Source organism: Huiozyma naganishii, chromosome 8 (assembly GCF_000348985.1).
Source record: "Huiozyma naganishii CBS 8797 chromosome 8, complete genome".
Classification (NCBI taxonomy): domain Eukaryota; kingdom Fungi; phylum Ascomycota; class Saccharomycetes; order Saccharomycetales; family Saccharomycetaceae; genus Huiozyma; species Huiozyma naganishii.
The window spans coordinates 502,047-529,522 of record NC_035929.1 but is presented as its reverse complement, the minus strand read 5'-3'; the positions used below and the strand labels follow the sequence as shown (position 1 = coordinate 529,522).

General features: G+C 42.5%; 11 protein-coding genes and 1 non-coding gene across 12 annotated transcripts; 6 read left to right on the top strand and 6 right to left on the bottom strand.

Annotated features, from left to right (window-relative positions):
- Positions 1–167: 167 nt before the first annotated feature.
- BCY1 (cAMP-dependent protein kinase regulatory subunit BCY1) lies at positions 168–1,577 on the top strand (the record flags this gene model as incomplete). Its single annotated transcript, XM_022609558.1, has 1 exon — positions 168–1,577. The coding sequence occupies one exon, from the start codon at positions 168–170 to the stop codon at positions 1,575–1,577; it is 1,410 nt and encodes a 469-aa protein (XP_022465943.1).
- A 206-nt stretch (positions 1,578–1,783) lies between these two features.
- Positions 1,784–2,188, top strand: EMC5 (Emc5p; the record flags this gene model as incomplete). The annotated part of the gene is made up of 1 exon (XM_022609557.1): positions 1,784–2,188. The coding sequence occupies one exon, from the start codon at positions 1,784–1,786 to the stop codon at positions 2,186–2,188; it is 405 nt and encodes a 134-aa protein (XP_022465942.1).
- A 469-nt stretch (positions 2,189–2,657) lies between these two features.
- Positions 2,658–6,485, top strand: SSM4 (E3 ubiquitin-protein ligase SSM4; the record flags this gene model as incomplete). The annotated part of the gene is made up of 1 exon (XM_022609556.1): positions 2,658–6,485. One exon carries the CDS (start codon positions 2,658–2,660, stop codon positions 6,483–6,485), a length of 3,828 nt encoding a protein of 1,275 aa, XP_022465941.1.
- Positions 6,486–6,629: 144 nt separating this feature from the next.
- ULP2 (SUMO protease ULP2) lies at positions 6,630–9,773 on the bottom strand (the record flags this gene model as incomplete). Its single annotated transcript, XM_022609555.1, has 1 exon — positions 6,630–9,773. The coding sequence occupies one exon, from the start codon at positions 9,771–9,773 to the stop codon at positions 6,630–6,632; it is 3,144 nt and encodes a 1,047-aa protein (XP_022465940.1).
- Positions 9,774–11,112: 1,339 nt separating this feature from the next.
- Positions 11,113–12,675, top strand: DSN1 (MIND complex subunit DSN1; the record flags this gene model as incomplete). Its single annotated transcript, XM_022609554.1, has 1 exon — positions 11,113–12,675. One exon carries the CDS (start codon positions 11,113–11,115, stop codon positions 12,673–12,675), a length of 1,563 nt encoding a protein of 520 aa, XP_022465939.1.
- Positions 12,676–13,062: 387 nt separating this feature from the next.
- Positions 13,063–13,171, bottom strand: KNAG0Htrna4P. Its single transcript has 2 exons — positions 13,135–13,171; positions 13,063–13,099 (listed from the first exon to the last, which is right to left on the bottom strand). It is a non-coding gene; the product is annotated as a tRNA-Pro (tRNA).
- Positions 13,172–15,950: 2,779 nt separating this feature from the next.
- KNAG0H02780 (uncharacterized protein) lies at positions 15,951–16,148 on the bottom strand (the record flags this gene model as incomplete). The annotated part of the gene is made up of 1 exon (XM_022609553.1): positions 15,951–16,148. The coding sequence occupies one exon, from the start codon at positions 16,146–16,148 to the stop codon at positions 15,951–15,953; it is 198 nt and encodes a 65-aa protein (XP_022465938.1).
- Positions 16,149–18,708: 2,560 nt separating this feature from the next.
- Positions 18,709–20,031, top strand: SQT1 (Sqt1p; the record flags this gene model as incomplete). Its single annotated transcript, XM_022609552.1, has 1 exon — positions 18,709–20,031. One exon carries the CDS (start codon positions 18,709–18,711, stop codon positions 20,029–20,031), a length of 1,323 nt encoding a protein of 440 aa, XP_022465937.1.
- A 141-nt stretch (positions 20,032–20,172) lies between these two features.
- BAR1 (aspartyl protease BAR1) lies at positions 20,173–21,864 on the bottom strand (the record flags this gene model as incomplete). Its single annotated transcript, XM_022609550.1, has 1 exon — positions 20,173–21,864. One exon carries the CDS (start codon positions 21,862–21,864, stop codon positions 20,173–20,175), a length of 1,692 nt encoding a protein of 563 aa, XP_022465936.1.
- Positions 21,865–22,282: 418 nt separating this feature from the next.
- On the bottom strand, positions 22,283–22,741 carry SNL1 (Snl1p; the record flags this gene model as incomplete). The annotated part of the gene is made up of 1 exon (XM_022609549.1): positions 22,283–22,741. One exon carries the CDS (start codon positions 22,739–22,741, stop codon positions 22,283–22,285), a length of 459 nt encoding a protein of 152 aa, XP_022465935.1.
- A 497-nt stretch (positions 22,742–23,238) lies between these two features.
- Positions 23,239–25,986, top strand: VID28 (glucose-induced degradation complex subunit VID28; the record flags this gene model as incomplete). Its single annotated transcript, XM_022609548.1, has 1 exon — positions 23,239–25,986. One exon carries the CDS (start codon positions 23,239–23,241, stop codon positions 25,984–25,986), a length of 2,748 nt encoding a protein of 915 aa, XP_022465934.1.
- Positions 25,987–26,267: 281 nt separating this feature from the next.
- Positions 26,268–27,209, bottom strand: RPL2B (60S ribosomal protein uL2; the record flags this gene model as incomplete). Its single annotated transcript, XM_022609547.1, has 2 exons — positions 26,268–27,028; positions 27,206–27,209. 2 exons carry the CDS (start codon positions 27,207–27,209, stop codon positions 26,268–26,270), a joined length of 765 nt encoding a protein of 254 aa, XP_022465933.1.
- Positions 27,210–27,476: the final 267 nt, after the last annotated feature.

Here is a 27,476-nt window from a genome sequence, read left to right as displayed (position 1 = left end):
CACGACACGACGCGGTTTACCCGGTCTGCCGCTCCTGCCCGCCCCTTGGAAGCTGCCAAAACCCTTTCCAGCCGTTTTCAGACTATACGTTACAGTGAGTTTGAAGGGTGGTGGTATGACACGGTCTGGTATACTGGTAGTTGTAGATACACCCACAAGTCCGCAAGATGGCAGGGTCGCAAGAGCAGCAACAGGAACTGGAACTGTTCAAAGCAGAGGCAACTAGGGAGAACCCGGAGGATTTTGTGCAGTTCGGTGCAAACTACTTCAACAAGCGGCTCGAGGTGCAACGGGCCTTCGTTAAGAGACAGGAGAAACTGGCCCTGTCTAAGAATATAGTGCTGTTTCCAAGACGTGCCGGCGGTGGTGCTGGGTCACTGTCCCACAGTAACAGTGGGTCAGCGACCTCGCTGGCTGAGGAGTCGGCAAGGGGCGCGAGTGTCTCCTTTAAGTCCCCGTTCCAGGATAATGATCCAAAGGCGAAAGAGGATGTCTCTGCGTCTCCATCTGCCACTGATTTGAAGTCCGGTAGTAGTGGTGGTGGTGGTGGGTTGTTTAAAGGTGGGTTTGATATTGGGAAAGATGCTAGTGGCGGTGACTCGAGAAAGAGAGTTAACTCTCCGTTGGACCCAGCATCAATGACTCAAAAAAGACAGAACTCTCCCCCACCAGCGGATGCACACCCTGTTCCACAACAACAACAACAGAGACCCATTGCGTTCAATGCGGATAGAAGAACTTCCGTCTCAGGGGAGACACTGCATCCTAACCTGTTTGATGACTGGGTGCCAGAACACTACAAGGAGAAGTCCAGTGAACAACTGCATAGGTTGGAGAAATCTATAGGGAAGAACTTCTTGTTCAACAAGCTGGACGCAGATTCAAAGAGACTGGTTATAAACTGTCTAGAGGAGAAACACGTCGCCAAGGATGCAATCATCATCAAACAGGGGGAAGAGGGGGACTACTTCTATATCGTCGAGAACGGGACCGTGGAGTTCTATGTCGGGGACCACCGTGTGAGTACCTCCGGGCCCGGTTCATCCTTTGGTGAACTGGCCCTCATGTACAACAACCCTCGTGCCGCCACAGTGGTCGCGACAAGTGACTGCATACTGTGGGCCCTTGACAGACTCACCTTCAGAAAGATCCTGTTGGGGAACTCGTTCAAGAAGCGGGTCATGTACGATGATTTGCTGAAGTCCATCCCCGTGCTCAAGTCCTTGACTACTTACGAGAGAAGTAAATTGGCTGACGCACTGGACACGCAGATCTTCGAACCGGGGAGCACGATCATCCGCGAGGGTGAGTCGGGGGAGAATTTCTACCTCATTGAGTATGGTGAGGTAGAAGTGTCCAAGAAGGGGGAAGGCGTAGTCAATACACTACACAAGGGGGACTACTTCGGTGAGATCGCCCTACTAAAGGATATTCCTCGTCAGGCAACGATCCGCACTACAAAGAGAACGAAAGTGGCGTCTTTGGGGAAGAGCGGGTTTGAAAGACTCCTGGGGCCCGCACTAGACGTTCTCAAACTCAATGACCCAACAAGGAAACAGCCCACTGAGAAGAAATAGATTGCACTTTGCTTTGTGCCCCCCGTCTTACGTACGACATACATACACATTCGCAAACAAGTAACCCACATTTGTTCTTCGTGATGAGAATCACTTTATCAATTTGATTATAATGAACAAAAATTTGATTCATAAAGAGGTGGACTTTTAGAAGTCACCGCTAGATCCCATCTCACACCACCAGTAGATCCCACCGCTGTTTAGGAATGGGGTTCATTAGCAGACTGGTCTACTTCGTGTCCGTGTTGCTGCTGTTGCACGCGGCATTCTCCAGCTTCGAATACCATCAATTGATGAAGAACGCAGCACAGGACACCGCACGGACACCCCCCGTCCCAAGAGACATAGTCTACGAGACGTACGCCGCACTGGCGCTGTTCATCACCGCGACAATACTATCCCACAACAAACTCACTTACTACAACTTGTTCACCCTCAAGAGGGTCTCACAGGACGAGTATCTCAGGGACACCGCTTTGAGAAGGGCCACCACAGTGGATAACATGATAGGGAACGACCCGGCCGCAGAGGTCACACACACGCCGAACCTCGCGGATATCATGAGCAAGCGGAAAGAGGTCATTGCGTACCTCCAGGCGGAAACACGGTAACAAGCTGTAAGAGTTGTGAGTATCTGAAACGATGACAGAGTCTATAATATATATACGTATACACATGTAAGTCAGAGGCACCCTCACTCGTTGTAGAAAGGGTTCTCTTGCGATGGTACAGCTTGCTGTGAGGGCCTCGGTGGTTGTCGAACCCTCCGAGAACTGTCCAGTCGCTCCTGCAGTTCGCGCGTCAATTCAGCTACTTCCCCGGGGGACAGAGTCACCCTCGTAGCAGGCCGTCTGAGCATCCCAAGCAACCAACACCCGTGGGTCCCTCACTCTCACTCTCGTTTAAAGGTCGCGGTGAAGTGTCAAAAATCTTTCAAAAAGTTGACAACTATCGTTTTCTTGTTCCCACCACGTAAGCACTCCACTCAACAGAAGCACACGCCTCAGCACTGACTGATCAGAGGACACTAGACGACAGCACGCACACACTATCTCTACTTGTGAGGAATACGTCCCAGCAATGAGTAGTTTAGAAGGTTCTGGCGCTCTCTCAGGTGCGACCTGCAGGATATGCAGAGGGGAGGCGACGGACGATAACCCGCTATTCCACCCGTGCAAGTGTAAGGGGTCCATCAAGTACCTTCATGAGCCGTGTCTACTGGAGTGGATCGAGGCGAGAAACATAGACATCAACGACCCACATGGAGCGGCCATATACTGTGACATATGCCACCACCCGTTCCAGTTCAAAACGACGTATGCGGAAACGATGCCGGAGAAGATCCCGCTACGGTTGCTCCTCACGAACACGTCGAAGTTGTACCTCATCAAATTGAAAAATACAGTCCTTGTCACATTCGCTTTGGGGTTGCTTGTGGGGGGAACTATCCTCGCATGGAACGTCTCTGGGAAACTGTACACTTTCGTGCTTGATGGTAAACTGCCTTACAAGAATGAGTTCTTCAAGAGTCTGTGGTTTGGGTACAGTGAGGACATGACCACGAACAGGGACAAGCTTGCCTTTAAATTCACCACAGCTGGGGTATACCAGAACATCCCATTGCTCGTCACAGCGCTGCTCGAGAACATCAAGTTTTCAGTCTCCCAGATTGGTCTGTTACTTTTGCTCCATCTCGCACTGTACTTCCAGTACGACATGATCGTACGTGAGGACGTGTTTGGGAAGATGGTTTTCCATAAGATTGGGCCAAGTTACTCCCTTGAAGATTACAAGAACAGACTGAGGGAGAGGTTCCCGGACGTGGACGACGAGATGCTAGAACAGGTGGCCCGCATCATGAGAAACAAGGAATTGTTGAAACAGGAGGACGGTGATGACCTCGACGCGGAAGTTGACGTGGGGGACGTGGGAGACGTGGTGGCGGACCGGCATGAATTGGACGAGCTCGTTCACAACGGCGAGTTGGATGCTAGTCTAGAAGACCGTGAGAATGAGGAGGAGGAGGAGAATTTGGGTCCTGACAGCGCCAACGATGAGTCGGACCACAGCAGCATACACTCGCATGATGACAGTTTCACTGGATTGAGACTCCCGGAGGAACGCCCGCCAGAGTTCGCAGAAAACCCGTTCGAACACCCTCTACGCCCAGTACAGCCACCAAACCCAATACACCACCACGAGCCAGAGGAACCCAGAATTCAGCTGGCAGACGTCTTTGCCGGCGGTGCAGACATACAGCAGCCACAGTTGCAACAGCAGGACCTTGAAGATGAGGCCGCTATGCAGAACGAACCGGACCAAGGCGGAGCACCCTTCGTCATGCTGCTCAAGCTGAGATTCAGCACCGTCCTGCTCTACTTCCTACTAGCAGTTGTTATCATCAACGCGTACGCATTTGTGTCGTATTTTGTCCCCACAGTCATCGGATACCAGCTCCTAAACTTGTACCTAGGTACGATAAAAACCATTGGACACGGTATCTCCACTGCATATCGTCTAAGTGGGCTGAGAAATCTTAACAATAATGTCGCGCAAAAGGTACCCATACTGAGTGTGATTGAGACCTGGATCGAAACAAACGTCTTCCAGAACGCCCAGTACTACTACAATTGCTACAGAGACGGGTCCTTGGACTACTTGACTGAGGTCAGACTGCTGCCAGGTCTTGTCACTTACAGCACTTTTGTCGCACTACTTTGCGTGGCGTCCGAATTTATTCGCCGTGGATACAACCGCACGCACGGTATGACAAACAAGAAGAGAAGACTCGTTTTTCAAATTTTGTTCGCTATCAGATGCACTTTCAAAGTTTTCACCCTATTTTTTATAGAGCTAGCAGGGTTCCCTATCCTTGCCGGGGTAATGCTTGATATATCGCTGATTGCACCAATTCTGGGCTCACCAACTACATGGCTTTGGGTCACCCAAGTCTTCAAATTCTGGAGCCCAATGTCCTACATCATCTACTGGGCCATAGGCACCTTGTACATGTACTGGTTTGCCAAGTACATCGGCATGATTAGACAGTACATCATAAGACCCGGTGTACTATTTTTTATTAGGTCCCCAGACGATCCAAACATAAAGATCTTGCATGATAGTCTTATCCACCCAATGTCCATCCAGTTGTCAAGACTCTGCCTCTCCATGTTCATCTACGCAGTCTTCATCATCGCAGGATTCGGCATCCATACGAGACTCTTATTCCCATACGTTTTCAAGACAAGAATTTTGGACGCACACCCACTCTTCAGTACAATAGGGTTTGTCAATGTCGGCACCATGATTCTGGGTTTCATCATTGCGAAGAACTTGATCGAAGAAAATCCAAACGTCAAGGCTTTGGTTAGGCACTACTGGATGACCGTGATGACTATTATCGCAAGGAAACTGCGTTTGTCATCGTTCATCTTGGGTAAGGACTACGCACTCGAAAGAGGGCATGTCCTGTACAGGAACAGTTTCTATCATTTCTTTGCAACAAAGACGGCTCAATGGTCGAACCCAGATCTGTTCTCCAACCCAAAGACTGTTATGCAGGCTAGGACATTGTTCAAAGAAAATAAAGATATACACGCGTACTTCGTGCCCGATGGTACTTTGATGCGTGTCCCATCCTCTGACATCGTCTCTCGCAACTACGTGCAAACCATGTTCCTACCCGTGACAAAAGATGATAAACTTTTGAAACCGCTAGATCTCAAGAGAATCAAAGAAAGGAACAGACGCAACGCTGGTGAATTCGCATATTTAGATCACCAAAACACAGATTTTGATGATTACTTCATCTGTTACGTGCCTCCTCATTTCAAACTAAGATACATGACTCTGATCGGATTAATGTGGCTCTTCGCGTCTATACTAATCTTCTCTATTGCTGTGCTTTCACAGTATACGACCAACACTCTTTCTGCTGTCGTGCTACCTGTTCTTTGGATGTCCGGATTCCATGATAAGTTAACTGCGTTTAAAACATTGATTAGGGAAGGTTACCGGCAATGCAACTTCCAGTACACTTCTTTCGGTGCGATTATACTGTCTCTCGCACTGGACTTTTACAAGGAACACGATTTGTCCCGCTATTTCTTCAGCGAGGTTGTCGTGGAAGATGGTGACGCCAATGGTGGCAACGAGGGCGACGAAGAGCAACCCGTTGTGGCTAATGCGCCCAATGTCAATTTGAACCCTGCGGTCCCTCGTCAAAGAGCATTTGATCTGATCTTTGAAAACTTTGTGATGAAGTCTATTGTTTTCTCACTTCTTAACTTTTTGGGAGGATTTTTGGTGACCCTCACGGTCAGTGTTATGATTTATTTCCTGAGGTACACAGCCGCATACGCAACAAGAACCGCTCTAGAATTCGCCCCATCTTTGAAGAAGTACACAATGTTGTCAGGTGGTGGGGTGGAAATGTTTAAAACCCTAGTGTTCGTTCTATCGATCTTTTGGTTTGTGTTCCCGACAATCAAATCATCTGGGCAACTCATCCAAATCAATAATCAGCGCTTTGCCGATGTTATAAAGATGATATGGGGGCTGAACTTAGCAGCGCCTGTCAAAAACTTATGCAAGGCTTTCCTGTTTATTACTGTCGTTGTGGGTGGGCCCATGGTCTACGAGTTTTATTTCAGTTCAACGAAGTATAGGTCGTTCCTGGACGCCATGTATTTTATCAAACTAAGAACCCCAATGGAGCATTATCAAGACATGACTACGTCTATGCATTATAGTTCGATGATAGTGTGTCTGGCAACCCTATCAGTAGCGATCTACCATTTCGTGCACATTATGAGGTTTTGGTTCGGAAAGGCGGTTCAGGATGTCAAAGACCAAGTTTACGCTAAGGGGAGATCTTTGGAGAATTATGAAAATGTAGAAACATCGTAAGTGACCGATTTTCGTCTCGCCACTTACTAGGGATATATAGATTTATCATGATTATTGTATTTTATCTAGAATGCACGTATTAAATTTTCTTTTTTTGATTATCGTTAGACCTGAGAAGGAATAGTTCTCGTTCTAAGACTTGCTTCATTCGTCATCGGATAGCGATATTGGGAGGCTGCTTTGTGTTTGAGGGATATTAAGACTCTCGTTCCTTTCGGGTTCGTCAAATGTATTGGTGTCAGTAAGATCTTTCTGATGAGTATCAAATGTTTCGGATGACAAGCTCGTATTTAACTCTCTGTCCATATCCTTTTGAATTTCTGCAACCCGATCAGTCGCAATTGGAAGACTGTGATCGATATCAATCGGTACACTTTCACCCCTTGTGCTAGTAGTTTCACCAACTAAATTGACGTCGCCATCGTCATCCTCACCATCAGAAATTACAATATTTCGGGATACATCATGAGATACGAGATCTGTGCTCCCGTCAAATGCATCTGATGATGGTCCGTTTGTCGCGCGTGATACGTTTGGAAAATTTGATTTCAAGTTGGGAGATACTATTGGTAAATGTGGAGTTGGTTTAACCAATCGAGAATGAAAGAAGGGCGAGACTGTGTTGGTCCCACCCTCGTGGTTCGTGGAAAAATCACCCTTTGTCTGTTTATGCTTCAATGGGGAACTTTCTATATAGCTTCTCTCGCTCAAGTCCATTTGGTTGTTTTGTTCCGGAGAAGATTTTACTTCCCTATAACCTAAATATGGAGGGGGGAGCTCTGGTGGTAAAACTCGCTCGTTCATGGAAATGGGTTCCCGTGCGGAATTAGTGTTTCTGTTTGAATCGGGACTACTTGGCGGCGAAGAGCTCCGATAGTCAGAGGATATATCATTTTGACAGTGCCGCAACTTACTTGAATTCTCTGTTGGTGAAGCATCCCCAACATTTAGTTCATGTTCAGTATCGCCCCTTACCGGCTGCTGACGCTCTTCTTGAGGATTGGGCATGTTTTCAATAATTTCAAAATCTTCGCTGTCGTACTCTACGTCTGCTGCGGAATTGTAAGGATCATCAACTTTCCCCCCATTCTTATCAATCTGGATTTGCTGTAAAGCCTTGAGAACAAATCTCAGTTTCTTCCTAGCCTTGTCCCTTTTACTCTTTTCGAAATACTCATTGACTCTCTTGTTGGAGCTTCTATTTCTTTGTTTAGCCCCTTTCCATACACGAATCGTTTCCTCTGGGTTTTTGAAGAATCTCTTCACAGTCATTATGACATGCACTCCACAGTCACTCATATTTGGCTGTTGCGGCACCAAACAGTTTTTCATCTTGATCCATGCTCTATCAATGATCATTCCATATTTATCTTTGGCGTAACCTATTAGGAATTCCCTTATGGGGTCGACTTCTCTAGAGTGGCTAGCACGAAGTGAATCAAACGTTAAAACTGTGATAATTGGTGTTCCGATCGATAAATCATCAGTATCTTTATGAGAGGGTGTGTCAGTAGCATCGCTGGTACTTGGCGGATCAGAAGAGACCAGTGCTTCAGTAGCCTGCCCGTTCACTGGATTAATGGCTTTTTTAACTCCAAGTTCCGCCTCAGTGTCACATTTCCGAGATGGCTCATCTGATCTAGAAGAACGTTCGTTCTTTTCGTTCATGACTTTGAAAAACGTATCTAGATTGGAGATAATGCATCCAAACCAATGAAAGTTGATGTTGATAGGGATAACGATATACTTTTTCGTGGCCAGATCTTCATTCTGAACCCACTTTTTGACGTTTTCATAATATGAATTGGAATCGCTGATTAGCTTTGTATAAAAAAATGAAGACAAGGCCAGAACTTCATTTCTTATAACAACTCCTCGAACAATGGACTCCTCCATATAGTACTTTATGAAAAAATCAATTATACTGTCATTAACCCAGTCATTGTTGTATAAACATTTGAAATCTTGGTTAGTAATGGTGTACTTTCTATTGTCATCAAATTCGTAATTCAAACTGGGCTTAAACTCTTCTGGTGTTTCGAAATTGTTTTCAGACGAGTTTATGGATACGTATTTGTCATCAGATTTGCTCGCCCTCTCATTTCTTGCAGATCGCCTCAAGAGAGGACCTGATGCAGTGCTGTTATCTTCTGATGGGTTTAGGGGTCGAGGTTTAGTCGAGTGATCTCTGTAGAAGTTTGACGCGGATATTGTTCCAACCTCATTCATCTTCGTATCATTATTGGGTAAGGGAATTTTTTTGCCAGACTTTGTAATTCCAGTGTGGCGTCTAATTGTTGATAGCGATTTCAAATCTTTGTCAAGGAAGTCTGAACGAGTCCCGATTCGGTTTTCCTTCCAAATTGACAATGTACTTGTTCTTGCAGTTGAGTCTTTCCAGTTACTGTATGACTCTTTCATTTGTCGCATGACCACCTCAAAATCAGACAGTCTTTTCACTTTGTCCTTCCGAAAACTGTGGTGAAGAATGTCGTACATGTCTTTTAATCTCTTTTCTGCCAACCCTCCTTGATTGAACCACATTAGGGCAATAAATCTATCCTGTGTTGTTCCTGCACTTGAGCGCAGGGTTAAGCCTGATTTGAAGAGATGAATATCTTTTAAGACGATTGCAAAGCACGAGAATTTTGCATCAAAGAGAACCGTTTTGCAATCTTGCTCCAAATCCAAAGGGTTGAATAATGAAATGCCAGTGTTTGAAAAGTCCAGTCTGCAGCCCGTTCTATCACCAATAAAACGGCAGAGTATCTTTTCATAGCTTACTATTGAATTGTTCAAGTTTAAAACGTTGAGTGCTCCCGACATGAGATATTTGACACTGTTTTTTATAATGACGTTATTGTTGCGGAAACTACTTCGTGGCACAATTGGATTTATTGAGGTCATACTTGATGGAGAAGACAATTGTAGCAATCCGTTATTCTTTTTCCTATTGCTATTGTATATTCGTTTCATTGGCGGTGTGCCGTCTATCGGTTCTAAATCGCTACTTGGAGCAGGGTCCACCAAATCTCTCCGCAGTGGAAGTGTAGTAGCATTGGGTACTTTCGTAGGTATTAGATCTAGTTCTTCATTATTAATCCTATCCACAATTTTAGCATCTCTTCTTATCCCATCGGAACCTCTGTTTGAACCGGTGTGGTGCGGAGGATAGTATGCATTGGTATAATTGGTCCCGGTCTTAGCAACTGGAGACGACATCGGGCTAGACAACGTGTCTATGGGTGTGGCTCCCCCACCGATTCGCCGTCTCTTGGAATTAGACATGGTATCTTTGCCCAAAATGTAAAATTACTGGGCCGTACCTACAGTATACGAGTCTGGGTGTGATGTTGGTTTCTCCGGCGAATGCTCCATTATTACGCCATTTGATCTAAATATCATCGTTTTTGTTACAAGTTCTGGGGTCACGTGTATTCGTTTGGCGTCTGATGCGAAGTATAGTACTAAAGGGTAGTACAGGGTTCCAGGTTTGCCCGTGTTAGCTACAATAAATAAGCACATTACGGGTATCTGCTATTTGAAAGTCGATGCTTTGGTAGTTCATTTGTGTGTGGGTTTGCCACTTTTCTCAGATGTTTATTTCCGTATTTGCCCTGCTTAAAAATTAGAGGTCGCACTACGTTAGAGACCTCAGAAGATAGGTAGACCCTACTTTCAAGTTGCCTCTCCCTGTGTAACGAGCAAGTATAAACTCAAAGAAGGCATCGTCAAAAACTACATTGTTCAAATGATCTGCTTTTCAAATTCCAGTTCTGACAGTCACAAAGACCAAGGTGGGCTATGTGTATTGTTATGTCGAGGCACTGAAACCCTGGTATTGATCATTTTCTCGATCAGTCAAGGTAACTAAAAGTGCCTCTTTGAAGGTAGTCTTTCTATTATGCTACTCCCGCGACGACCTCACATTGACAGGGAAGACTATACGATCTTCAGTTTGGCACCTGCATATACTTCCCAAAAGGGTAACTGATATTTCTCTCGAGAGAGTCTTTGCAAGCAGGAACCCCAACCACTTTGCAGGACTGTCCTGGAGTCCGTGTACTGAGTTGTGTTTGAGATGAGGTATAATAGGACTGCTTAGGGATGAACTCCGATCTTTAATGGTTAATGGACCGGAACCACCTAAGTGTGTGCGTGGCATGTGAAACAAGCCATTACTAACAGATGTTTCAAAGTGGTAGGTTTGAAAAGTTGGGCATCCAAAAGACAGACAGCAGTTTGAATCAGTGAAAGAATGAGGTCCTGAAGAAACAGGTTGCTCCAAACTGTCATCGTCTGCATAGCACATTTCTTCGATGGAAATTGCAAGAAAAGAAAAAAGGTAAAACTACCTGGTTCTTCTTGTAGTTGCTACTTAATTGCATGAAGAGTTGGATGGAGCAATTTAGGAGAAACGTGGTACCAGTTGCGAGTCACCCACCCAACTCCCGATGCTGGATCCTCATTATGGGGACCATCGGTGTAACGACCGGGTAAATGTCCTCTTCGTTTTGAATATCGAAAGGTAAACAAAAAGGAATTGTTTGTAGTGAGTAACTAGAATTCGACATCGTTATGGAGTGGACTTACAGAAGTGTATACTAGCGTGGGATTCACGGTCGCTATGAAGGAGAGATCACGAAGTAGTAGCGTGCAATCGAGGAGGTCGCATTACTCTCTGAAATTGGAGACTATCCCAATCGATGAACCGGTGAAGAACAAAGAGGGCAAAAACAGTCTATCTGGTGTGGAGAGCGATGAGGACTTCAAGTTCCGTAGGCATAAGAATAAAAGAATAAATGGTGTACCCTCATTAGGGGAGAAGTTAGATGATCTGCATAATGTGGTCTCTCCGAAGAGGATGGAGAACTTTGACTCCTCGGTGAAAACGGGACAATTGGGCTCACCGCTGGGCGCGTACTCACAACCTGAAAAACTGACAAACAGTGCCCAAGAGAATCGTCGCACGCTGTCACAGCCATCACATAACTTGTATCTACAACACCCTGCTGCCAACCAGCCGTACTACGGTCATATACCAACGTCCCCGATGAACCCACAGTACTTTAGCCAACCAATTATGCCTCCCAATCCATCATCAATGGGGCCTCCATACCCAATCCCTCAAAATTATCAGTCGCAACCGCTACCTCTGAGTGTACCATTTTTGAACATGTACCCGCCGAGCTCTGCAAACAGTTATAACTATCTAAGGAACAGGCCCGACAGAAAATCCATGTCTGAACAGCGTGGTAGACGGTTGTCAATTGCTTCCCAGAGAGAGGACAGTATAATCCTACCGCACGATGATGTCCCAGTAGAACAATTTTACAGACATTTGGCGTACGCTAGTGTTGAGGACCGTTTGAAACAGTTATTTACATGGTGTGCTAAGAGATCGTACGACAAAATCTCGCAGCAATCAGACCGCACACGTGCTGGTGCAGCATATTTAGACGCCAAGAAGATCACAAGTGAAATTATTGGCGAGTTTGTCACTGACCTGCAAAAGGGTGCAGATGATATAGCATGGGAAGTTCCAGAAAGAGAGGTCCCGCAAAACGAGATCCCAGGTAGCACTGAGGATAAAGAGGACACTGAAATTCAGGAGTTGTTTGACGATGATCCAACTGACCAACCTGGAGACAACGATACAACGTACACATTTGATGGATTTAGAGAGAGAAAGTTTTTGAAAAAGAGGAAAGTGGAGAGGCAGAAGATACGACCTAGGCGTAGGAATCTTGAGATAAAAACCTTGCTCCTTAATCCGAAAAATGTCGAAAACGAGAAAAACCTAAAAGTTTTGGTCGAAAAGGTAGACAAGCTTCAAGCAGAGCTTGAAGAGTGGAAAATTCTGTTGGATGAGCAGGAACCTGCCAAAGAATGGGAGGAGTTTTCAATTAGAAGTGAGAATGAAAGAAAACGTTGTGAAGAAGAAGGTGTTCAGGTTGAGGTAGATACCAGTATACTCGATGATTTGAAAAGAGATGTCGAAAACTGTCTGGATAGACTGTCGGTCCATGCGCACTTATTCGACTCTCATTCAAAGATGTTATTAAGCACAACTGTGAAGAAGTTAAATATTCTGAAGGATGAGTTGAAAAGGAGACAGTTCTTCTACGAAAAACCGATCAATTCGCAGCTGTTGTTGAGTGAATTGAGCAAAGCTTTGATAAAGAGATGAAATAATTAGTATATTAACACAGGGTTTGTAATATTATTTAATTTGTAACGGCAGGGACTTTATCATCGGACTTTGGCATTCGCAATATTTGCAAGGTTTTGTTAAAAGATCATTATCTAACCTGGGCATTCCAAGTTAAAATTATGTAAGGATGGTAAATTAGATTACTGTTTTTATTCACTTGACCGTTGTGTTATTTTCTCCATAGCGTGTAATAAAGCAATTGTTTTTAAAAGAATTGGACTTCACATCCCTTTAAACCTTTTCTCAATCAACGTCGTAACATAGCTTACTGGTGGATTGCCAAGTGGTGTGTATTTTATTTATCGTCAGTTGCAGTTGTGTTTCTAACCTTTAAAAAAAGAACCGCAAAGCAATAAAAATTACGGGGCATACTGGGAATTGAACCCAGGACCTCTCACATGTTTAAGTGATTTTTCTCAGGTGTACCTAAGAATCGCCCAAAGCGAGAATCATACCACTAGACCACACACCCGTGTGTTTTCACAAAATTTTTATAAGATAGCGCTAATCATAATTAATGTTTTGAGTAAGCTCTAAGGTATATAAGAGTTTAACAGTGATCCATTGTTTTTCTCTCTATATAAGGAATATATTGAAGCTGGATCAGGTCGCATAAGCTTGGGTCTGTCCGTTCGTTATAGATACGTAGCCTGCTTACTTAAAGTGGGGTGTAGTCTGGTGACTAAAGCAGGGTGTGATGCTTTTGTATTGTTTGTTGTATGTTGCGATGTGTTGCCTTGTGGAAGCGGACTTATTGTTTGTGTCTCGTAGGAGAGAGAGTTGTATGTCGTTACCGAGAGCTGTATGTCTCGTGACTGAGAACTGTGAGAGTTCCATGTTACAAATTTTGTAGGCTGTGGTGTATGAGGCTGTATATTATTACCTGAGCAAGTTACTTGGCGTTTAGTGTGTCGTAGAAGACGGCAGAACAAGTAAAAAATATTTTACTTGTGCTTACCTAAACAGAGATGTACGGAAATACTTCTTTGTATTATGGTTCCTTCACATAAATATGTTAACCCTTAATTATGGAGTAACTAGATCCACCAGCGAGTTAACTATACGCGATTGTACTTCGACACATAGGACTACTGTTGGATATTGGAAATCCAACTTCGTACAATGTTACATTGCTTATCGTCATATAAAAGGTGAAAACAATTCATCGACAGTTTATGTAACTTTCCTATATAATGCGTATACTGGGGAGGAGCTTCCGGCGCTCGGGAGTGACCGTCTGCTGGAAGACCCTGCCACACCTCAAACATGCGTAGTGCATCGTCATTCTTAGCTTCTAGCAACTACACTAGTAAATTCAGTTAAGTAGTACCCAATATATTTAGTATTAAGACTAGAGCGCAGTGTTGTGTAAGGTACTAGTCTTACGGTACACGAACTAGTTAGTCTGCTCTCTTTATATACATTCTATATATAAGAATTTAGCATTGATATTCTAAATTTTAACAAAAATTTAGCCTTCCTTTTAATTGTGGACCTTGCGTACGTCCTGAATTACGCTGGTCTTTATTGGTTCAGGTTAAAAAGGTTTTATTGCCGGATCAGGCTAATTTCCTAGTGAAATGTTCTCGCCGCAATATATGTATTTCCCGTATATACTTGATCGAAGCTCTCGAAGGATCTTAGCTTGTTGTTGGTTGTTCCTCTGGACCAAGACATCTCAGGATGTAGTTGTTTAACCTGTATTATAGGAATTCTTGCCCTGACCGTAGTGAGAAAGAAACCTCTAAATAAAATACAAAATTAAATATTAATCTTGCTAAAATTCTTCAAGAGAAACGAGCTATATCGTGTGCTTTTATATGGTTAATTCTGAGATGAATAAACCACTTCGTCCACGATGCAAAACTTTTCCTATTCGGCTATTCCTAACCAAAGAGGAAATCTTTTGGCTTGTGTTAGCTTTCATTTTACGCGTTACTACCGAATCTGGGTAAAAACGCGTGAATGACAGCTGGCGAGACCACTACCTCAATTGTAGCATCTCTAATTTTACTTCTTACCGCATTTCTGTATTCATCTGGGCAATTCCAACAATACTTCATATTCGGGAGAAGCTTGCGGCGTCGGGCACGCACCGTCTGCTAAAAGAACCCCTCACCCTCATGGTTTACTTATGCCCACAGTTTTTAAATTCTATCATTTCGATACCTCTGCACCTCACCACAACTCTGATATCAAGGTTATCCTTATTCATAGAATTCGTAGTATCAAGCATTCAATCTGTTGGATCCAGAGCCCTGCAATATCCATCGCCCACCGTCTGTAAACTTCTGATACTCGGCGGCTAATAACCCTGTTCTCCAAATGTTCTTTTATTTTGTTTTCACGGCGATGACAAACGCCTCTAGACCTGGTGCGGAATTCAAATCCGCAACAAGCCAGTATTTTAATGCACGTATGTTTTGCTTTCTTTAGAAGTGGAAGCAAACACAGCACTTTTATCTATGTGCGTGTTGAGCAGAGCTTGCATTTCAAGTGCGGCCGAAAGCCTACGGGAATTGCAAACAAGCGACACGATTATCCCGACATAGTCACATTAGAAATACTTATTGGCCAACAAAGTAGTCTTGATGTCATTATCGCCAAGAATCTTTCCAAAGGAGGATATACATTTATGTTTCCTTACAGCAGTATTGTTAATCGTATTTATGGCTATCACTAGTTTTTACTTTCTAGAAATGAACAGATTACTTACAATTGCGGTCCAAAAGATTCTTTAGCCCTATATCTTGAAATTCTTTAATAGACAGGTCAAAATTGAATGAGTTAACGGTACTTCTCAGAAGTAGTTCATTACTGGCACTTTCATCGCCCAGAGTGTGCGTGTACATTCCGCACAATTCCGCATCTGACAATTTTCAATTCCGCAGTCCCGTGATATACAGTTTTTTCTCCGGAGGAATTGCAATATTTCAATTCCGCACCAGGTCTCACCGCTCACGTGCCCGGATAAGAGACCGACTATTGCGTAGTTGGACAGCAACAGAGTGACAGGAAGAATGGCGCTGGGAGAGTGTTAGAGGGTGTGAGAGAAGAATCGAGGGGGTGCAAAACCCCATCGCTTACAAGTCAGAAAAGGTGGGGTACTAAGGTTGTTAATGGTTTACCAATATAGTAGGGAAGGAACTGTTAAATTTGGTTCCATGTCAGTTGTTGGGAAGACAGAGCAACGTACGACAACCCTTGAATGGTTAAACGTAATTGAAAACGGCACTTTTCAGAAACAAAAATTATGCAACACACCGCAGACCACAGAAACTTCCATTTCTTACGTTTATTGCTGTTCGAAACTCACCTGATGCTATTGACAAGCCATTTTTTTCAACATTCTCCACAGCCAAAGTCAACTGCACAATAAACTCATGAGGGATATCAATTACAGATGGGACTTTTCTGTTTTTGACCTCATGGGTTTTACGATAGTGCATCAATAAATTGGCGGCTCTCTCACCAAAATTTGCCTTCAACTTAAGGTAAAATAAACCACAGGCATTGCAAATTTTGTGCTTGCGTCCGTAGGGACCCGAACGCCACTCCGGGATCTTCTACAATGAATTACAGTGGGTACATGGTCTCCCGTCCATTGGATGTGGGTTGCGGTAGGTTTTGCGGCTTTTGGTCACTTTTTCCCTTTTTGAAGAAGGTGACAACGTTTCAACTGGCTTTAATGAACCGACCGAAAGTTGGAAAGAGCAAAAATTTTTGTGATTCCAGTTTGCCTCAGTTGGCAATTGAAGTTGTGGAACACTGTGTCTTTCAGTGGCAGAACCATCACTAAATGGATTATATGGACAATAATAATATGTTGGCGTTTACCGAACAGTTAGAGGACGGATGGGGGCATCATTGTCCAAATACTTCCCAAATAATTCCCTGATACTAGGTAAGGTTACTTCACCTGGATAATTCCTAGCTTCCTCACTAATTGGAACCAGGCTTGGATTTGGCGTGTATCCTGGTGTATTGTCCTTGTTCACCAACTGATCAAGAGACAAAGCACGACTTTTTCTGCCTGTGCTTGGAGATTGACTATCTAAGTGAGGAGGTGTTCTTAGCGACATGGTTCTTTTTTGTTGAGTAGCGAGTGATAAAGAAGTGCTTCTTCTTTTTGTGTTCTTTGATAAAGCGACTGAAAATGATACTAACGAAGATCTTTCTTTTGGCTAATAACTTTTTTGTGTGTGTTGACTGGCGACTCGCCTATGATTAGCTATGATAAGGTCTTTTGATACTAGTAAAATGAAGGGGAAAAGGTTCTAAAGAGAAAGAAAGAACGGTTAGAACGTTATAAAAGTGATACAAAAACTGAAAGGAGGAAGAGTTGGAATGGAGTACCAATAAATATAAATTATTTTACCAGAAGTGTACGGTACCTTTTCCCATTTTTGTGTAGGAATATTAACAAAAGAACCACCCGCCCCTAAACCAAATTCTGGATCCAGGGTCCCTGGCGACTACTGGATTTACCAAAATCGTTATGCATAGTCTGCATCAAACAATACGAGGGTCTTTTGATTTTTACCGGTTTTTTTTATTATATTTCTTTTTGTGACACAAAAGAACAAACAAAAAAGGCTAGAACATGATAACGTCCATTGTTGTCGTCCAACGGTTCTCAAACACTCAAAAGAACGACGGTAATCTCTGCTCTAGTTCAAGTATCTACAGAATACTAGGAAGGTTCCGACCCCGCTACTATTTTATTCTCTTTGATTTACAAGTTCGGAATTAGAGCCAAGTCAAACAAACGCTAGGTTACGGACCAGCCGTTATATGCATAACTACTGATACCCCGCTCTCAAAACCTTTGAAAACCCAAATCCTTTTGATCTCCATGAATTACAGTTGGAAATCATCGCACCAGAGGGAAAAGGTCTCCTCCCGCTACCATCGACACATTACTTAACAGACCAGCATCTCTAAAACACCCGCACATACCTGCCTATAGGGTGTAGTCCGGTGAAACGGCATTTCCTAAACGGGAAAACTTGTCAATCGTTGTTCTCCCGAAAGAAAAAAAAGAGTAAAAGATTGCACTAAGACAACAACATGACGTTACATAGTTTCAAATTTTGGGCTTTTCTTAAAGAGGGTCTTGAGGGTCTTTTTTGGTCTCCTCAAGCAAGTGATTCTTTTTGGAGTGGATGTTGTTTATTGACAAACTATTATTCAGAAAGACTTTTATTATGTACCTATAGAAAAATTCATGCTGTACCATATGTAAGAAAGAGATATGAAACAAGCAGATTAGTTTGAGAGGCTCATAAAGTGTTGCCTATCCTCAACTATTTGCCTGCTAAAAAGGGTGTGGTTTCTACAACTAGAGTTTTTTTAATACAAATCCTTCGAGGATGACGTGCATCAAGATAGTTTACTGTTGTTTTTGCTTCAAAGACATAATTAAAAAACCGCCACGCGACACATTTTGTTATTTGTCATTTCCTAACTCAATATCAGAACATTAAGTCCTTATACACGGAATTCACATTCCCGATATAATGTCATACTTAGGCACAGCAATGCAAGGTACTACATCAGGGCAACTTGCACAGCGATCGGGCTATAATCCACCTAGCTTTTTGTACAAGTACGGAGAAATATACCGGCCGTTGAGCATGAATACGAACTTCTAGCTCTAAGAACACCATTGCCTTCAGAGTTCCTTCCAACGTTATCGCCGCTATACGACAAAGGAGGCAACTTCAACGTCATTTCTCCCTGGCTTAGTCATAACTATCCAATTTTGCCACTTTAGTTACCCGCATTTACAAATTTATGAAAATTTTTTTAGAACGAAAAATTGGCGATGAGCTTACTGTTATTACCTAAGGCCTTACTACGCTGTTCTAGATATATAATCTCCCTTTTTGCCACTATTTAAGTGAAGTGCTTTACATCCAGCAAGTTACAATTAGGGATTGCAACTCAACAACTTTTTAATAACTCAACTGTTTGTGTAACAGCTTGAATTATCCAAAAAGATCGAGAATGAACAACCAAGAGATTAGTAATACTCCAGACGAAAACCCTGAACCTCAAGAGGAGTTTATCAATAACAATGAAGTGGAAGAGGTTATCCCTATTAATGAGGACGCGCCTGCCGATTTTGACGATGAGGATGATGAAATGAATGATGGCGCGGATGTTCCAATGGGTGAGGATGAAACTATTGAAATTGACATGTCAAACAATTCCAAAACGTACTTTGATAAGCACACAGACTCTGTCTTTACTGTTGCCCATCATCCTACCTTGCCATTAGTTGTGTCTGGAGGTGGTGACAATGTAGCTAATCTATGGACATCTCACTCCCAACCCCCTAAATTTGCAGGTTCTATTACTGAACACACCGAATCTGTCATCATAAGTTCATTCACTTGCGATGGGAAATTCTTAGTTACCGCCGATATGAATGGTAAAATATTGATTCATGTTGGTGTCAAGGGAGGTTCTCAATGGACTAAAACTGCAGAATTGACTGAAGTTGAAGAGGTCGTGTGGTTGAAAACGCATCCAACCATAAAAGGTGTTTTCGCCTTTGGAGCGATCGACGGTTCCGTTTGGTGTTATCAAATTAACGAAAGTGACGGTTCTCTTGAACAACTAATGAGTGGATTCAATCATCAACAAGATTGTACAATGGGTGAATTCATCAATATTGAACAAGGCGAAAATAAACTGGAACTGGTGACATGTTCCTTGGACAGTAGTATTATTGGTTGGAATGGCTATACTGGACAGCAGCTGTTCAAAGTTACTCAAGCTGAAATTAAAGGTTTGAGCGCTCCCTGGATTTCTTTATCCGTTGCGCCCCCAAATCTGACCAACGGTAATTCTGGTGTCGTCGCTGTTGGATCTAATAATGGTGTTTTGGCACTGATAAATTCCAATAATAACGGTGCAGTTCTACATTTAGAGACAGTGATTCAATTAGGTGCTGATCAAGAAGAACTGGATGCCTCCATAGAATCCATATCGTGGGCAGAACTCTTCCCCTTGATGGCAGTTGGTCTCGTTAGCGGTGAAATTCTACTATATGACACCAATACGTGGAGAGTTAGACGTAAATTTCAGTTGGAGGATTCCGTTACAAAACTAATCTTTGACGGGAATGATATTTTTGCGTCTTGTATCAATGGTAAAGTTTATCAGTTTGATTCTAAAACTGGTGCCGAAAAATTTGTCTGTACAGGGCACAGCATGGGTGTCTTAGATTTCGTCCTCGTCAAGCCAACGGAACCCAACGGCTTAAGAAGATTGATAACTGCTGGGGATGAAGGTGTTTCCTTGATATTTGAAGTCCCTTACTAATTTATAAAAAGAACAAAAATCAGGTAAAGAGGAAAAGCGTCTTTCGCAAAACATATATAACATTGTATAATATCATCATTCTAAGGCATTGTTCATTGTGAAGTTTTCGAACATTGAGTCTCAAAATAACGCTCGTGATTGTCAAGGCTGAGTTCCGCAAACAGTTCTAGTTATCACAGACGTTTCTCGTATGGTAGTTGTTATTGTGATCTTAGACATTTCAACCGGACTTGTATTGGTTGAAATAATAGAACTTGATGCTCTTAAGCTCTTGACATGTTGTGGATGGGTTGAAATTCCAGTTTTTTTGGAGTTACTCATTGAACTAAACCCTTTTGACAAAAATAACTTGCTACTAGATTCTACACTGCTTTTTATCGTGGTGTTTGACGCTACTTCCCATGTTGCTGATTTCACATTAGTAAATGAACTTTTAGCACTGTTGACGACCGATGAAGTTGCTGAACGGATGCCACAATGGGAACGTTCAGTCTCAAACATGTCCGTTGTAGCTGTTATTGGCTCATATGTAGTCCATGCCTCGGCTTTTGCAATAATGGCACCTGGTATTTTTCCGTCGCTCGGAATATTAACGATATCCTCTGCACTAGACTTCTGATTGCTTTTAGCCAGCGAAATCTGATAATGATCAAGATCAAAAACAACTAGAGTAGAGCATAGAAATACATCACCCAAAACAATCTCATTATCGCTTCTCTGTAGACCAAATCCGCATACATTGCTCCCACCCTGGGACGGTAAAATCAAATTTGAAAGGGGAAGAGTGAATTTCATGTCACCAAAATCAAAAATATAATCGATATTAGTAGTGTCATTAGGGCACTCCAAAGTGTAAATCCCATCACTCTCGCTCCATTGTGCTCCAATAAAGGCTGCCATTTTATCTGCAATTTCAACTGGTGCACTTATTAAAGTTGATCCAGAGTCGAGCAAGGCTGGATATTTCGTGGTAGAGAAAGTTTGAAACTTGCATTCTTGTTTGTTTTGGGCACCTAGTCCTTGGATAGTAATAGATAGAGTGGCTGGCTTGCTGACTGCATTCGGAAACATATTAATCATGGGAAAAGTTACCATATCGCCTATATAACTATTCCGGTCAATAGCGCCAAACATGATATGGCTAGATTGACCAAGAGATAAGGAATAAGCAACAGTATCGATAATTCCTTCGTTTTTCAAGACCTGCGGGAAATTCGGGTAGAATACTTCAGGAGCGTTGGTGTATCCCTTCACAGATTCTCTTCTCTGGAAGCCAATCCCCAGCACACCACCAATTGGGGTTGTTGCATAGTCTGCCAAACCAAACTGTACATTTGGAATCTTTACACCTCCAAATTCGAAAGTTTCGGTACCCCATATACCATCTGCAAATGTTTTATCTCCATAAATTATGTAGAATCTCCCATTATTCAATTCTTGGAAAGAGGTCGATCTGTTGGCATTGTAGGTTTTTATTTGGCTGCAATCTACTTTAGGTATTATCGCTTTTCCATCATATAGTGTTTTTAATCCATTGGCGGTGATATTACTGGAGGACAAACAGAATGGATTGTATCTGCTCATAACCCACGTATCAGCAGAGCCCGAATCAAAAATGACTGTGATTTCCTGGGGAGGGTCTCCAATTTTTAAAGTAGTTGCATAGAAAGATTCATCCTCAAACTGTAAATCAAACTTCAAGTGGTTGCGTTTCGCTAGCTGTGTAGAAAACTTTTGGTGGGTTGACGGTAATGCTAAAGGACTACATTCCACCAATATTGAGAGAAATGGTGAGATTGCCGCTAACAGAACCTGCACATAAAGAAGGAGCATTTTGCCTGTATCGGTCGTTGTAATGGGGGGGAGTAGATCTTTGAATTATTTCATAACGGGCAGTCAATTGAAAGAGTTCCTTAAATAAGTTCCTGGACCAGTTCTGCAAGTAAAGTTTCACAGTTTTGAACCGCATATGGAACTCTACAGCCTCTCCTAAACCAAGCTAACCAAACAAAAATTGAATTATTGGCGGATTTTATGTGTTTCAGAACATGTAATTGCCTAAAAGGGTAAATACACGATATTTTTCGAATTTCTCTACTGGCAACCTCTGACAACGCTGTACAATCACCGACAACAGTCAAAAAATCTGAAACACCAGGAACTAAGGTCAGTTGAGGTTCACGTAGTTTTAATGCTGATATATTGTGTAATTAAAGCGGGTCGATACATACGTGCGAAGGTAGTGAACAATTCAACTCAATTCATCAAGCACTTTCAATTCGCCTTGGATCAACCTGATGACCTCTTTTCTCTTCAATTTTAGTTCTCCCTTTCTTGGTTGTTCTACATCAACTAGGTCAATACCGTCCAACTGGATCATCAATTTCAGCAGCATTTCATTACAATAATTACGTTCATAAACATTCTTCTCATCGCGTCCATCAAAATGTTTTTTTAAGCTCGCAATTCTCGTTTGAAACTCATTGACATATCTCAAGCGCACGTTTTCAATCTGAGCTTCCAGTGTCATTTCAGCTGGTTTTTTGCTTTGAGCAGGTTTTTTGCCTCCGGCTGATTTCTTGCTGCCATTAGATCCTTTACAAGATGCCCATAGAAAGGCAGATACAAAAATGGCCACAACAGTAGTTAAGGCGATAACATTGGCGTTTTCTTGCACGGTAGCTAGAAAATCAGCATTGACTGTAGACATTGTTGAGTGATGGTGTATTTTTTCTTCGACATATCTTTCTTCACTTTTCTGGTTCAGTTATTCACTTTTTATTTTTTGCTTACACATTTTAATGTTGATGTTATGGTAAGTGCTGTAACATCAACAAAAGAGTGTAACTTTGCCGTTCTTTTGGTAGCAACTTGGACTGAAGGAAGTCATCTTTCAAACCTGGACCAATTGTGGATACTAAGATAGCGTCTTAGACTTGAGCGAACGAATCATGAACTAGCAGCGTGCTATCCATACTCGTAATAGACCCAGAAGCCATAAAATCCGGGTAATAACTCTTGAACTTAATTAATTTTTGAAATTTAAAGACTCATTTAAAGGGAATTCGGAGAAGAGCGCAGCAACCATCGGTTGTAAATCTCGCCCTCTGGTTGCAACAACTGGTACCGGGACCTCCACCATTGATTAAGTTACTGTCGTGATTATAACATCTTTTTCAAACATATCTTCAAACCTCTCTTATAAGAATGCACGGTGCGTTAGAAGGTGCAGCAAATCTTCCTGGCAATCGAGCATTTGTTGGGGATCAAATAAGCAAAGCACGATTTTTTGTGGAGAATGACTCGAAGGTAATAGCTGATTTGGTCAATATCTCTCTAACTGATTTAGTTACTGAGCAACATGATAAACTAGACGCCCTGTACTCTCTGTTGAACTTGGGGGACAAATTGAGGAAGGAGCTAGGATTTCTTTATTACAATATGGTAAGGCAGGTTTATGATAACGTAAAGTTGCATGAAGATATCGAGAAAAACGACTCTGAGACTAACTATAAATTTATCAAGCTGATAGCTCTTTGCACAAGATTTTGTTCCGGTGTTAAGTATGCTCATGGAGCGAACCTGCAAACGTTTTCCGAAAACCTGATTCAGTTATATTACATTGAGCCTACTGAGAACAATGTCAAAAAGGAAATGTCCTTCTTCGAAAAAGCTAGTTTACATGCATCGCTCGAGTTTTTTCTGCTATCGATTGACGAAAACGCCATGAATTCTGGCTTTGTTGATAAACTAGGAAAGATGATGTTAGTGATAGCAAATAACTACATTGGGAATATGCAATTTAAACATGTTGTAAAAAAGAAAATACCCCAAGAAAATTATACGAGCTCTGACTGCGAGAAGGAGCTTTTTTCACAAGATTGGTTAAGCGATTTTTCATTAATACCAGATCCCGTCGAGATAACAAGCAAACTAGATAGGAAAATTTTGACGACAGCTCTTGTTTTATATTCCAAAATTGCACATACTTCAAAAGAAACGACGAATTTATGGTCAACTCAGCATTTTAGAATATTTGTGTCAAGTTTACTAAAGACAACAAACTTAGACTTAAGGCTAGCATCCCTGGAGTTTGTTTTGCACCCCTTCCTACATCAGATCAACGACGAAACGTATAAAAACGAATGCCTTTCCAACTACCTAACGTATCTCATGGAATCGTTCAATGTCGAATCCTTACCCCTTTGGTTCGATCCCTTTGATAAACTGGTGGAGTTGCTTGAACTATTCAATAATTCTTGTCCAGTTGATAACCCTATCCTTCATTTCATTTGTGAAAACAAGTTAATTAAAGGTTTCCTCAATTTATTCTCAAAAACACTTTCAATAAAGAAGCCCAACTACAACACGACAAAAACCATCATCAAGCTGATAAGGCTATTTGCTGCAGTAACAGCGTACAACGAGACCTTCAGGGTTATGCTTCTTAAGGACGAGAATTTAGTCGCAAAGTCTGAGAATGGCGTTTTGCATCATATTCGCATGCTGAGAGAATTCACGTCATACTATAGTTCTTTGGATGATTCTACCAAAGAGGAGTGTTATCCCCCTTTGTATGATTCTGAGATTACTACAGCTTGGTTGCTGCTGTTGAAGTCGTTTTCAAGAAGTCTCGTGATCTTACGTGTGGACATGAAGAGAAGTATGCTGCCAGGCATAACTTCTGAAATTATAAGGGTGAATTATGATATTATCAAGCACCATTACAAGGTGGGGGATGCATTTTTGATATCGGAACTAAAAGTGTTGAGTTTAGCCCTTGCGAACGTTTGCAATTTGATCATGGAGTTCTCATCACTACAGGACTCTGTTCTATCAAATGGGTTGGTTGAAACAATAGGTGAAATGTTAACGGACCCCGTTTTCAATTGTCAGTTGCAACAACAGCTGGTTGCTGTAAAGGAGAACCAAATTGACCTTGAACGAATAACTATTTTAGAGAGTCTTGATCTTGATGAGATTAAGAAGTACTCTCTGTGGGTTTTGAGAAATCTAATGTTTAATTCTCAAAATTTTGACAAGCTTGAATTATTGGGTAAGATACCTTTGGATACAATATTAGATTTCATAAATGATCCATCTTGGCTGGTCCAAGAACAATGCTTTCAACTAGTGAGAAATTTGACCTGTAACTCGAGAAAAATAGTCAATATGCTCCTAGAGAAATTTAAAAAGATCGACTATAAGTGGAATCCAGAAACTGGTTTATCGACGCCAGTAGGTTCCACCTATCTCTTCGAGTTTCTGGCTAAAAAGTTGAGACTACTAGATATCACTGATAAACCGCAAAGAAACATACTGGAAGCGATACTGTACATTATCAACAATTTGGCCGCTGTTAATGAAAATAAAAAGGATTTGGTTATGGAGCAAGAAGAGATTTTGAGTATATTACGGGATATTTTGAATGAATCCTCGGAAAACCCTGGCCGGTATGGTAACGATGAAGACCTGAAATTGGCCAGTCTATGGGTTTTGAACAACCTGTTGTGGAACTCGACGGTTTCAAATTATACGCAATATGTATTAGAGGGGTATGCCGAAAGCACCAGGGAGTTCAAAAATGACGATTCATTTGACCCTAGCAATCACGGAACAAGGAACAAGTTTTTGTCGGACCACGTGTCTCGCCGCAATAAACCTTCAGATGACAGCACCGGGGATGATGATAGCAATGCAACTTACGATACTGATAATTCTAGCAATAATGATGACGATGACAGTGATGAGTTTGTTCACTCGTCTTTTGGCACCCTTACTGATTCGAGCAAAATACAAGCTAACAGAATAACGGCTCTCCGGTGTAAAAAACTGGTCTCGATGGGTCTCTACGACGCGGTGAAATGGAACATATTTGATGCACGAACGAATACGAGAGAGAAGGCACGACTGTTGCTTCGTCATATGGATATTTTATTGCATAGTTCCACGTGATAAAGTATTGCCTCAGAGAATGTACCCTACTCATTTTAAGAGGGGTACGAATACTTAGTATACAGTTCTTTTCGCTGGTTCAAACAATAAACTCAGAATATTTGAGGGATAAATTCTGTCAATTTCACGTAAGGACCTCTTAAGTGTAGTTTTCTATTTTTCGTTTTTAGAATGAGAACCGTTAAAGATTAATTATATATTTTATAATGTTGAAAAAATCCATGTTAATACACAATAATATGACTGAGTAGTAAAAGCAAAAATTAAGATAAGTGTGTGACTTAATCTTGGGTCTTTTGAGAACCACGCAACAAACCAGTTCTTCTAGCGGCAATCAAACCAGCCTTTTGACCGGAGACAGCACCTCTAGAAATGGTGGAAGCCTTACCAATATGTTGATGGTTACCACCACCGTGAGGATGGTCAACTGGATTCATGGCAACACCACGGGTCTTTGGCCAAGAGTTTCTCTTTAGTCTGTACTTGTGGAAAGCACGACCAGCCTTCAACAATGGCTTGTCGACTCTACCACCACCGGCAACAACACCGATGGTACCTCTGGCGTCGGAAGAGATGATCTTCTTGGCACCGGAAGGAAGTCTGACTCTGGTCTTGTTGTCATCTGGGTTGTGACCAATAACGATAACGTAGTTACCGGAAGCTCTGGCTAGAGCACCTCTGTCACCTGGCTTCTCTTCGACGTTGGAGATAATGGTACCTTCTGGGACTTCACCCAATGGTAGGACGTTACCGACGTTCAAAGTAGCCTTCTTACCAGCGTAGATGAATTGACCAGTGTGGACACCTTCGTTAGCGATGAAGATCTCTTCACGTAGCTTGAACTTGTATGGGTCACGGAAGACAACCTTGGCCAATGGAGCACCTCTACCGGCGTCGTGGACAATTTGCTTGACGACACCACGGATGTAACCATGACGTTCGGCGTAGTCCAAGGTTCTCAACTTGGCAGCACCTTGTCTCAATCTGGTGTGAGAGGTGAAGATGGAACCAGCACCCTTTCTTTGGTTACGAATAACTCTACCTGTAATAAAAGAGATATAAACAATATCGTTCTGTTAGTATAAAGGTTCATTTCAAATTGGTTTACATCTCGTCAGAATCAATGGATACACCTGCTCTGGTCCGCCCAAGGGAACTCTAAAACTGGGGAATCGTCGTTCACCACGCCAAGCTTGACGCTACTCATTAATTCACATACCCATTGTTGATTGGTTGTTTGGTTTTGTTTCGGTTTGTTAAGCAATAGTCACACCTCAACTAACACACGATCTACCGCTTAATAACACCAAAACAATACGTAGTAATACCTTTGGGCAGGGTGTGCAAAGCGGTTACGGTACTACCAGTTACTGAGAGCTCATCGCCTGCGGTTGTTGGGAGTCTGCCCGGAAGCGTCGGTGGAAGTTGAAAAATTCCTGGGCGGAGTCCCTGCCCCCGTCCTTCTGAAGCCAGGCGGAAATTTTCTTTCC